Here is an 11,454-nt window from a genome sequence, read left to right as displayed (position 1 = left end):
TGCTGTTTCTTATATTCCACATATGAGTGAAACCATATGATAATTATCTTTCTCTGATTGACTTATTTTGCTCAGTATAATATCCTCCAGTTCCATCCATGTCAATGTAAATAGTAAATATTCATCCTTTCTGATGGCTGAGTGATATTCCATATATATATAAAATATCTTCTTTATCCATTCATCTGTTGGTAGACAGAAGAAGCTGGATTTTAAATGTTCCCAACATGAATAAGTAATCATAATTTTATGACATGAATGAGATGGTAATCATTTTGCAATATATAAATGTATCAAATCAACATGATCTACATCTTAAACTTATAAAGTATTATATGTCAATTACATATCAATAAAAGACAAATAAATAAAAACTAGAAACAATCCAGATGACCTTCACCAGGTAAATGGTTAAACCAAATTTTGTATATACATTCTATGTATTTAGCATTAAAAAGAAGCCAGTGCTGATATACATAGCATTTCTTGTAAGGCAGGTTTAGTGATGTTGAAATCTCTCAGCTCTCATTATTTTTGGAAAGTCTTTATCTCTTTAATTTCTGAAGGACAGTTTTTCTGAGTACAGTGTTCTTGGTAAATATTTTTCTTATTTTTTATTTATTTAAAAGATTTTATTTATTTGAGAGACAGAGAAAGATATGGAGAAAGAGCACAAGCAAGGAGAGGAGCAGAGGGAGAGGGAGAAGCAGACTCAGCTGGGCAGGAAGCCAGGTGCAGGGCTCCATCCCATAACACAGATGCTTAACCTACTGAGCCACTCAGGTGTCCTGGTGAATACTTTTCTTTCATTATTTTGAGTATATCATCTTACTCCCTGGCCTGCAGGGTTTCAGTTTAGGTTTCTGGTCATAGTGCTATGACAGCTCCATTGTATGTGATTAGTCACTTTTCTCTTGCTGTCAAAATTCTTTGTGTTTGACTCTCAACAATTTCTTCTTGGTTTTTAATTTTTAATTTTATTAACTTATTATTTAAATTCAGTTTGCCAACATATAGTATAACACCCCGTGCTCATCCTACCAAGTGCCCTCCTTAGTGCCTGTCACCCAGTCACCCATCCGCCTCCCCTTTCTGCAACCCTTTGTTTGTTTACTTTCAACAGTTTCATTATAATGTGTCTCAATGAAGCTTTTTTTTAGGTTTAACCTATATGGGGTCTTCTGGATCTCATGAATCTGACATCCATTTCTCTCCTCAGGTTTGGGACATTTTCATAATTATTTCTTTAAATTAACTTTTTCCCTTTTCTCTTTCCCTTCTTGGTTTCCCATAACATATATATTACTTCCTTGATTGTTTACTGTAAGTCTCATAGGCTCTCTTTACCCTTTTCCATTCTTTTTTCTTTTTTGACTGGACTCACTTTCTAGTTCATTGATTCTTCTGCATGGTTGAGCCTTCTACAGAAATTTTCTTTCTTTTTTTTTTTTCTACAGAAATTTTCTATTTAATTCTTTAGTTTACTCATTATATTTTTTGGCTCTAGGATTTCTGTTTGGTTTCTTTGATGGTTCCTATTTCTTCATTGAATTTCTTCTCTTCCAGATTTATAGGTTTACTTTGGCAAGTTTACTCTGCCAATCAGCTCAGCTTGTGGTACTGGATGGGTCAGTTGATAGCACACGTGGGCAGGTGGGGCCTGTTATTGGGATCTCTAGTTGACAAGACCACTGACTATTCTCTGAGGTTGGGACAGGGCTTCTTCTGTTTGGGTTCCACAGTTGGGTTGGCCTGCTTGTTGGACTCCACCTATAAGTGGGGATGCTGTATGGCCTCCCTATTTGGTGAGGTAGCTGGATTTACTGTGATCAGGTGAGGTCACTAGCTGGGTTCTGCAATCATCTCTGGTTGACTGAGGTCACAGACTGTTCTTTGGCAGGATGGTGCCACTCATTAGACTTTATGTTTGAGCAGGGCTCCAAGATGAGTTGCACAATTGCTCCTGATTGTTGGGATCTTAGGCTGTCCTCTGCAACTGGATGGTGTTGTTGGGTGGACTCTATTCAAGTGGACCACAGGCAGAGCTTCACAGTTGGATGAGGCCTCAGGCTGTGCTCTATGATTAAGCACTGCTGTAGGCTGTGCCCAAAGTTGACTGGGTTTGGAGGCTAGACTTTATGATCAAATAGGCCATTGACTTTGTTTGGTCTACTGCTAGGCAAGGTTGCTGGCTGAGTCTCTGGTTGGGGAAGGGTCGCCAGGTGTATCCCATAGTTGGATGGGATTAGAGGCTGTGTGCCATGGTTGGGCAGGTTTGAAGTCTGGGCCTCCTTGTTGAGTGAGGCTAAGGGCTATGCTCCACAATTGGGTGGGGTCACTAGATAAGGCCTACATGAGGCAAAGCCATAGGCTGGCTCTGTTGTTGTATGGAGTGTTTGTGCCCTGTGGTACCATAGTCAGGGCTTTGAAGTTGCCTAGAGTCCCTGGTTACCTCAGGCCAGAGGCTATTCTTAGCAGTTGAGAAAAACTTGGTCTTTTATCCCTGTTCAAATGGATGGGGTCCATGGCTATCTGGGTTCCCTTGCAAGGCTTCCTGGTTGATGGGAATGGAGGTTACACCCAGCAGTTGGGCAGAACTGTGAATTTGCTTCCCTGCCTGGGAAGGGCCACATAATCAGCTCCATAGCTGGTATAGTTTGTTAGCTGGAACCCAAATCAGGCAGAACTGCCAACTGATCTCCCTGTCAAGATGGAACCACCAGCTCAACTCTGCAGATGGGTAGAGCCCCTGGGTGGGTTCTCTTCTTGGTGCTGCTGCAAGTATGCAAGTAGGAATGTGTTCTGTCAAGATATATGCACTGTTAAGTATTTACTCAAAGGATACAAAGATACAGATTCAAAGGGGCACATGCACCCCAATGTTTATAGCAGCATTATCAATAATGCCAAACTATAGAAAGAGCCCAAAGGTCCATTGACTGATGAATGGATAAAGAAGATGTGGTATGGGGTGCCTGGATGGTTTAGTTGGTCAAATGGTTGCCTTTGGATCAAGTCATGATCTTAGGGTCCTGGGATTGAGCCCTGCATTGGGCTTCCAGTTCAGTAGGGAGTCTGCTTCTTCCTCTTCCTCTGCTCTCGCTCCCACCTCTCTCTAGTAAATAAATAAAGAAAATATTAAAAGAAAAAGAAGATGTGATATATATATATATATAAAATATTACTCAGCAATAAAGTAGAATGAAATCTTGCTATTTGCAATGATGTGGATGGAGCTAGAATGTATTATGCTAAGCAAAATAAGCCAGCCAGAGTAAGACAAATCTCATACAATCTCACTCACATGTGGAATTTAAGAAACAAAAAAGATGAATGTATGGAAGGGAGAGAGAGAGAGAGAGAGACAAGCAAACCATAAGAGATTCTTAACTACAGAGAGCAAACTGAGGGTTAATGGAGGGAGGTGGGCAGTGGTTAAATGGGTGTTGGGTGTTAAGGAGGGCATTTGATGTAATGAACATCGGATGTTATTAAATTGTACTCCTGAAACCAATACTACATATGTTAACTAACTAGAATTTTTAAAAATTTTATTTATTTATTCATGATAGACACACACACACACAGAGGCAGAGACACAGGCAGAAGGAGAAGCAGACTTCATGCAGGAAGCCCGACATGGGACTTGATCCTGGGACTCCAGGATCACGCCCCAGGCCGAAGGCAGGTGTTAAGCCACTGAGCCACCCAGGGATCACTACTAACTAGAATTTAAATAAAAATTTAGAAAAAAAAAAAGATCTAAGCACTGGTTAATGTAAGTGCTGCTCCTTCATCATCTCCATCTGATTCCCAGTGGTTGAGCCCTGCAGTTTTCCCCAGTAATCTCCATTAGGTGAGATCTGACTGGGCCTTCTGGGAAGCAACTCCCATTGCTGAGGGAACTGATGTCTACCTTGAGTTCTCTTTTTTTCTCACTGGAGACACTGTAGGCTCAGGATGGAGGCTTCTCAGTGTGGTGTTGTGCTTGCATGGAGGAGGGGCAATATGACCAGAGTGTAGCCACTCCTCTTGCTCTTCTAATGTGATCCTGTCAGTCCCCATGCTTCAGCCTCACCTCTGGTTCTGGGATTTTCACAATGTTGTCTTTCTATGGACAGTTGTTAGAGCTGGTCTTCTTTTGAGGTGAACTGAAGGTAGGAACAGCCTGCATTACCATCTTGATGATATCACTTCCCCATGTTATGCTTTGTATACAACAGTTTTTAATTAGCAGCAGTTGACAAAAATAGTTCAGAAGTTGTCAAAGGTAGAAAAGAAAATGACAGGAGCAGGAGGGAGGTGAGTATACTTATAATAGTACATGAGGGACGCCAGTGGAGATAAAACTGTTTGGTATTTTGATTGAGGTGGTGGGGACACTAAGCTGCACATATGATAAAAACCATATAGTACTAAATAGAGAGAGACACACACACAAGTACAGGTATGACTGAGGAAACCTAATAAGATCAGTGGATTTATTTTTATTTATTTATTCATGAGAGACACACAGAGAAGGGTAGATATGTAGGCAGAGGGAGAAGCAGGCCCTTCTCAGGGAGCCTGATGCAAGACTTGATCCCAGGACCCTGGGATCATGCCCTGAGCCAAAGGCAGATGCCCAACCACTGAGCCACCCAGGCATCCCAGACCAGTGGATTTTATAAGTATCAATATCCCAATTATGATATTGTGCTATAGTTTTGCATGCTATTACTATTGGGGGGAATGAGGAGAATTGCACAGGGATCCTCCTTATTTCTTAAAACTGCATGTGACTCTACAATAATCTCAATAAATAGTTCTTTTTAAAAAATATTTTATGTATTTATTTGACAGAGAAAGAAAATGCCAGAGAGCACAAGCAAGGGAAACGGCAAAGGGAAGGGGAGAAGCAGGCTTCCTGCTTGATCCCAGGACCCTGAGATCATGACCTGAGCTGAAGGCAGATGCTTAAACAACTGAGCCACCCAGACACCCCTCAATAAACATTTCAGTTAAAAAATACCTAAATGATTAGAAGTTTATACCACAAAAATTGTAGGTACAAGAAACTTGGAATTGCTATATCAGCATGAGAAAGACATGATTGGCAAGGAACACTATCAGAGACAGAACAAGAGGCCTTGTTCATAATGGTGATATCACCAATTAAGGACTCTAAACATGAGCACAGAAAAGATCCTCAGATATATTAGGTAAGTGAATAAATAAACCTGAGAAAATAAACTCTTGCATGGGCTTACTACATCCTTCCTCTTACCACATCCAATTCACATTGCAAGGAAATCTAAAGTCATCACAAGTTCCTGGTGTGATTTAAACAGAAGTGCAGGGATCCCTGGGTGGCGCAGCGGTTTGGCGCCTGCCTTTGGCCCAGGGCGCGATCCTGGAGACCCGGGATCGAGTCCCACATCGGGCTCCCGATGCATGGAGCCTGCTTCTCCCTCTGCCTGTCTCTCTCTCTCTGACTATCATAAATAAATAAATAAATAAATAAATAAATAAATAAATAAATAAATAAATAAATAAAAATTAAAAAAAAAAACAGAAGTGCAATATCAGTCACCAAAAGGTAGTAATTGCACCACATTCCACTTTGTTCTAATTAAAAATAAAGGGTTGTATTTCTTAATTATTTTAATCTAAATTCAGCACCAAACAAGATAAACACTTGCTTTTTGTTCTTTCCACAGAAAAATCACACAGCCATTCACTTTTTGTCTCTCAAAGTCCATATCCTGGAAATGATTGAAGACTGCATGGCAAGTTTATTTAGTTTATTTGGAGAGTTATGTACATGCCAAAGTCCAATGCTCTTTCAGAAGATCACTTAGGACAAGCACATTTGGAGATTAAAATTTTAAACAGATTTCTTTGTCAACAGAAGTATTTCTGGTAAATAATTTTCTCTCTGACTTTACTAAAAAATTAACACCTCCTGATTCCAGTAGGACTGGGAATACTGCTTCCACTGCTCTGTTGCAGGGATGATTGATAAGAAACTGGCATGAGGTCACACTTGACTTATTGTGAATTAATAGAAGGAAACAATTTTCTCCCTTTGAACTTGTCTCCATAAAGTCTCCTCTTGAGGATCACCTGTTTGTACTCAATGGCCTTTCAGGAGCTCCTAGATCAAGTTGGTGGCCTGGGGAAATACCAGATCCTTCAGATGGTTTTAATTTTTCCCTCTTTGATGGTGCTATTATGTCAAATATTTTTGGAGAACTTCACTGCAGCCATTCCTGGTCATCGCTGCTGGGTGAACATCCTTGACAATGACACAGTTTCTGACAATGATACTGAGATCCTCAGTCCTGATGCCCTCCTGAGAATCTCCATCCCAATGGACTCACACTTGAGGCCGGATAAATGTCACCGCTTTATCCATCCCCAGTGGCAGCTTCTTCATGTGAATGGAACCTTCACCAACATGACTGAGCCAGACAAAGAGACCTGTCTGGATGGCTGGGTGTATGACCAAAGTTCCTTCCCCTCCACCATCATTACTGAGGTAAGAGGACTCATTTACCTCTTGTGAGTACTAGGTCTGGGTGTTTATTTATATATGGAATTTATTTTCTTTTCTTTTAAAATATTTTATTTATTTATTTGACAGAGAGAGCAGAGCAAGTGGGCGATCAAAAGCAGGGGGAACAACAGGGGAAGGAAGAGAAACAGGCTCCCTGCTCAATAGGGAGCTTGATCCCAGAACCCGGAGATCATGACCTGAGCTGAAGGCAGTTGCCTAACCAACTGAGCCACTCAGGCGATCGGGTGTGTAGAATAACAGGATAAACATAGTTCAAGTCTTCGTTTTTTTGTTTTTTGTTTTTTAGATTTTATTTATTTATTCATAAGGGACACAGAGAGAGGCAGAGACATAGACAGCTGGGGAAGCAGGCGCCCCATAGGGAGCCCGATGTGGGACTTGATCCCTGGATCCGGGATCATGCCCTGAGCCAAAGTCAGACGCTCAACTGCTGAGCCACCCAGGTGTCTCTAGTCTTCAGTTATTGTGTAGATTCTGTAGTTAGCTCTCTTTCATTCTTTCAGCAAATAGTGATTGCTTTATCTTTTTTTTAATTTAAATTTTAGTTAGTTAACATATAGTGTAATATTGGTTTCTGGAGTAGAATTCAGTGATTTATCACTTACATACAGTACCCAGTGCTCATCACAAGTGCCCTCCTTAACCCTCATCATCCTTCTAGCCCATCCCCCATCCACCTCCGTCTATCAACCCTCAGTTTGTTTTCTATAGTTGTCACTCGTTTCCCTATCTCTCTTTTTTCTTTCTCCCTTTCCCATGTGTTCATCTGTTTTGTTTCTTAAATTACATATATAAGTGAGATCATATGGCATTTGCCTTCATAACTTCTAACCACTTACATTGAATTGGAGGCTAGTGAAATCAACTAACTAGACATGAATTCCACTAAATATAATGTGAATGCTGATGATTAGACAAGTAAGTACATGATATAATGTGTGCAAAGTTATTTTTTGGTCACTTGTTCTCAATCTAGTTGCAAATTGGAAATGCCTGTATTAATTAAAAAGAAAAATCTCCATGCCCTGACTACTCAGAGAAGAAAATCAGGTGTTTTGATCCAGGTAGGAAATGCACGCATCAGTATTTTAGAAAATCTCTTCAGTGTTTTTAGTGTGTGGCAGAGATTGAGAACCACTGAGGTATTGAAGTGCTAAGTGAATATAAGATTGGCCCTAATATAACCTAGAAGATTTAGTTGAGGATTTCTAAAGAAAGTCATGCTTAAATTGAGACTTGAGTGATAAAGGTAAGTAAATGTAGGAAAGGGGAGGCTGTCCACTGATGGCTTTTACAGTATGTGACACTGAAGGATTTTAAGCTGCTGTAAAATTCCTCTGTGCTGGTTTTCTTCTCTTCCAGTGGGACCTAGTATGTAGTTATCAGTCACAGAAATCAGTTGTTCAATTCCTATTCATGACTGGAATGCTGGTGGGAGGACTCATAGGTGGTCATCTCTCAGACAGGTGAGTGTCTCCAGATCACTGCTGCCCTTATTCTATGGTGTTTTCATAGCTTATGATTAAGTCTTTCATGAAGAAGTTGTTTTTTTTTTTAAGATTTTGTTTATTCATGAGAGACAGAGAGAGAGGCAGAGACACAGGCAGAGGGAGAAGCAGGTTCCATGCAGGAAGCCTGATGTGGGACTCGATCCCAGGACTCCAGGACCATGCCCCGGGCTGAAGGCAGGCGTTAAACCACTAAGCCACCCAGGGATCCCCCATGAACAAATCTTTATTGAGTTCCAATATGCAATTTATACTGTTGTGGGTTTCCTTGGTTCCCATGGAGCTAGAGATGGAAGTGGAAAATTAGTCTGTATGATTAAAATGCCACTTTAGTGCCATACATGTCTCTGTACAGGACACAGAAATGACATCTCCATAAGACCTGTGGACATTTCAGAACAGTATTTATCAGGAGGTACCATAATACTTCATTTAGAGAGATAAGGAGTTACCTATGGGCAGGGAGAGAAAGATACTCCAGGACAGGAGTTTCAGCTTGTTTAAAGACACAGATATAGAGAATAACATTGAAAGCCTTCACCAGGGCTTCTGTGTTAAGTCCCTATGGACCCAGTGAGTTAAGTGCTTGTTAATTTTCAGACTGATCATCATACTGTGGTTTCCCCACTGTAATTAGTATACATTTGTGTAAAACCTGGGTACGTAATGAGGTGGTATTGAAGTTATATGAAGAAATAATTTTGGCTAAATCTGGCTGTTTGATTTTGTAAAAAAAAAGAAGGCGGAGGTGGATAGTGAGGTTTTTTAGAGGTAAATTTTGGCAAGCATATAAAGTAATGTAAAGACCTCAGGTGTCATAATTTGTATTGTGAGAAGTTTGGGGTATCCTGTGCCTGACAATGCCCATCCTGAAGTAGGCAGACAACCATGGCAGGCACACACTTAGGTCTCCCATGGAGGAAATGGGAGACTTAGAGTATCCCTTATTATTTATTAGCCTAACTTCATCTAATATTTCAGCTGGATATTGAGAGCTTTAAATGTAATTCATAAAATATTACAAGGTCAAAGTGTTGATATTGGGGACACCTGGATGACTCCGTGGTTGAGCATCTGCCTTTGGCTCAGGGCCTGATCTCAGGATTCTGGAATCGAGTCCTGCATCAGGCTCCTTGCAGGGAGCCTCCTTCTGCCTCTGCCTTTGTCTCTGCCTCCCTCTGTGTGTCTCTCATGAATAAATAAATAAAAACTTTAAAAAATAAAGTTGATATTGACCAAACTTTTGACTGAGTCCTTTTTGATGATTCACCATAAAATGCTGGTTGATGAGTTTATATGTGCATAGGGTAATAGATGTGTGTGTGTGTGTGTGTGTGTGTGTGTGTGTGTGTGTGTGTGGAGGGGAAGTGCTTGACACAATAAGAGAGTACAAAATTTGACAAAGAGGACTGAGCCTTACAACTAAACATAGATAAAAAGCTTCTGAACAATGGTATTGGCACCAAAAGCACAGGCAATGAAAGCAAAAATAGACTGTTGAGACTACACCAAACTAAAAAGCTTCTGAATAACAATGGAAGCAATCAGTAAAAAGAAAATCTACAGAATGGGAAAAATACCTGCAATCCATATATTTAATAAAGGGCTAATATCCAGAATATCTAGGAAACCACTACAATCAAGAGCAAAAACAAAAACAAAACAAATAACTTGATTTAAAAAATGGGCAAAGGAACTCAACAGCTATTTCTTCAAAGAAGACATGGAAATAGGCAACAGGTGCCTAATGAAAAGGTGCTTAGTATTGCTGACCATCAGGGAAATGGAAATAAAAAACTTATAACAATTTGAATGGTTATTATATCCAAAAATTTGTTGCCAAGACCAATCAATGTCAAGAGCTTTTTCCCTGTTGTTTTTTTTTTAATTTTTTTATTTATTTATGATAGTCACAGAGAGAGAGAGAGAGAGAGAGGCAGAGACACAGGCAGAGGGAGAAGCAGGCTCCTTGCACCGGGAGCCCGATGTGGGATTCGATTCCGGGTCCCCAGGATCGCGCCCTGGGCCAAAGGCAGGCGCCAAACCGCTGCGCCACCCAGGGATCCCTTCCCTGTTTTTTTCCCCCCTAAGGGTTTTATGATTTCAAGTCTAATGCTTAGGTCTTTAATCCATTTTGAGTTAATTTTTGTAAGCGGTATAGATAGGGGTTGAATTTCTTTCTTGTGCATGTAATTATCCAGTTTACCCAGTATCACTATTGAAGAGATTATATTATCCCATTTTGTATTACTGCCTCCTTTATCAAATATTAGTTGACCATATTACTGAATTTTTAGATTCGTTTTAATAATTTTTTTTGTTGAGTATTAAGGATTTTCACTCTATAAGATCATATCATCTGCAAACAGACAATTTAATTCTTCATTTCCAATTTTATATCTTTTATTGATTTTTTTTCTTGCTTAATTGCTCAGGCTGGGACTTCCAGTGCTATGTTGAATAGAAGTGGTGCAAGTGGGTACCCTCGTCCTGAACTTAAAGGAGAATCTTTCAGCCTTTTGCTATTGAGTATAATGTTAGCTATGGAGTTGCCATATATAGCTTTTATTTATTTAATAGGTTTTGGTATGTTGTGTTACCATTTTTATTTGTTTCAAGATTTTGTTTATTTTTCTCTTGATTTCTTCTTTGACTCATTGGCTTTCCAGTTGTTTAATTTCCATAAATTTGTGAATTTTCCCTCTTTTTTTTTTGGTAATTATTTCTAGTTTTATTCCATTGTGGTTACAAAAGACACTTGATATAATTTCAATCTTCTTAAATTTACTAAGGTATTTTCTTGACCTAACTGTCTTGAGAGTATTCCATGTGCACTTGAGGAAAATGTGTATTCTGTTGTTGGATGAATGTTCTATGTGTATTTATTGTAGTCATTTTTTTGTAGTCATTTTTTCCTAAAGTACAGTTCAAGTCCAGTGTTCCCTTATTGACTACAGTCTCGATTTTTTAATTGTTGAAAACGAGGTTACTAGTTTTGTGTTTTTGTCTGTTTCTCCCTTCAGATCTGTTAGCATTTGCTTAATATATTTAGGTGCTCTTATGTTAGGTACATGTTTATTTATGATTGATATTTCTTGTTGCTGATGAGCCCTTTATAATTAATATAATAACATTCTGTGTATCTTCTTTTTTTTTAAGATTTTATTTATTTATTTAACAGAAAGAGAGAGCACAAGTGGGGGTGGGCAGTAGGCAGAGGAAGAGGGAGAAGGACCTGAGCTGAAGGCAGACACTTAAGTGACTGAACCAATCAGGTGCCCCTGTCTCTTGTTTTTTTAATTCGAGAATTCAATCCATTTGTATTTAGAGTAATTATTGATGGGTAAAGCTTACTAATTCCATCTTATTAATTATTTTCTGGCTGTT

General features: G+C 39.5%; 1 protein-coding gene across 1 annotated transcript in view; it reads left to right on the top strand.

Annotated features, from left to right (window-relative positions):
• Positions 1–6,091: 6,091 nt before the first annotated feature.
• LOC129502154 (solute carrier family 22 member 10-like) overlaps positions 6,092–11,454 on the top strand; it is a 30,087-nt gene continuing 24,724 nt past the window's right edge. The window contains exons 1-2 of the mRNA XM_055313638.1: positions 6,092–6,520; positions 7,922–8,025. Coding sequence (XP_055169613.1) covers positions 6,119–6,520; positions 7,922–8,025 — 506 coding nt within the window. The 5' untranslated portion in view covers positions 6,092–6,118. The remainder of the gene's footprint in view (positions 6,521–7,921; positions 8,026–11,454) is intronic.

The sequence above is a fragment of the Nyctereutes procyonoides genome, unplaced genomic scaffold (assembly GCF_905146905.1).
Source record: "Nyctereutes procyonoides isolate TBG_1078 unplaced genomic scaffold, NYPRO_anot_genome, whole genome shotgun sequence".
Classification (NCBI taxonomy): domain Eukaryota; kingdom Metazoa; phylum Chordata; class Mammalia; order Carnivora; family Canidae; genus Nyctereutes; species Nyctereutes procyonoides.
This window is presented reverse-complemented; position numbering and strand designations above follow the sequence as displayed.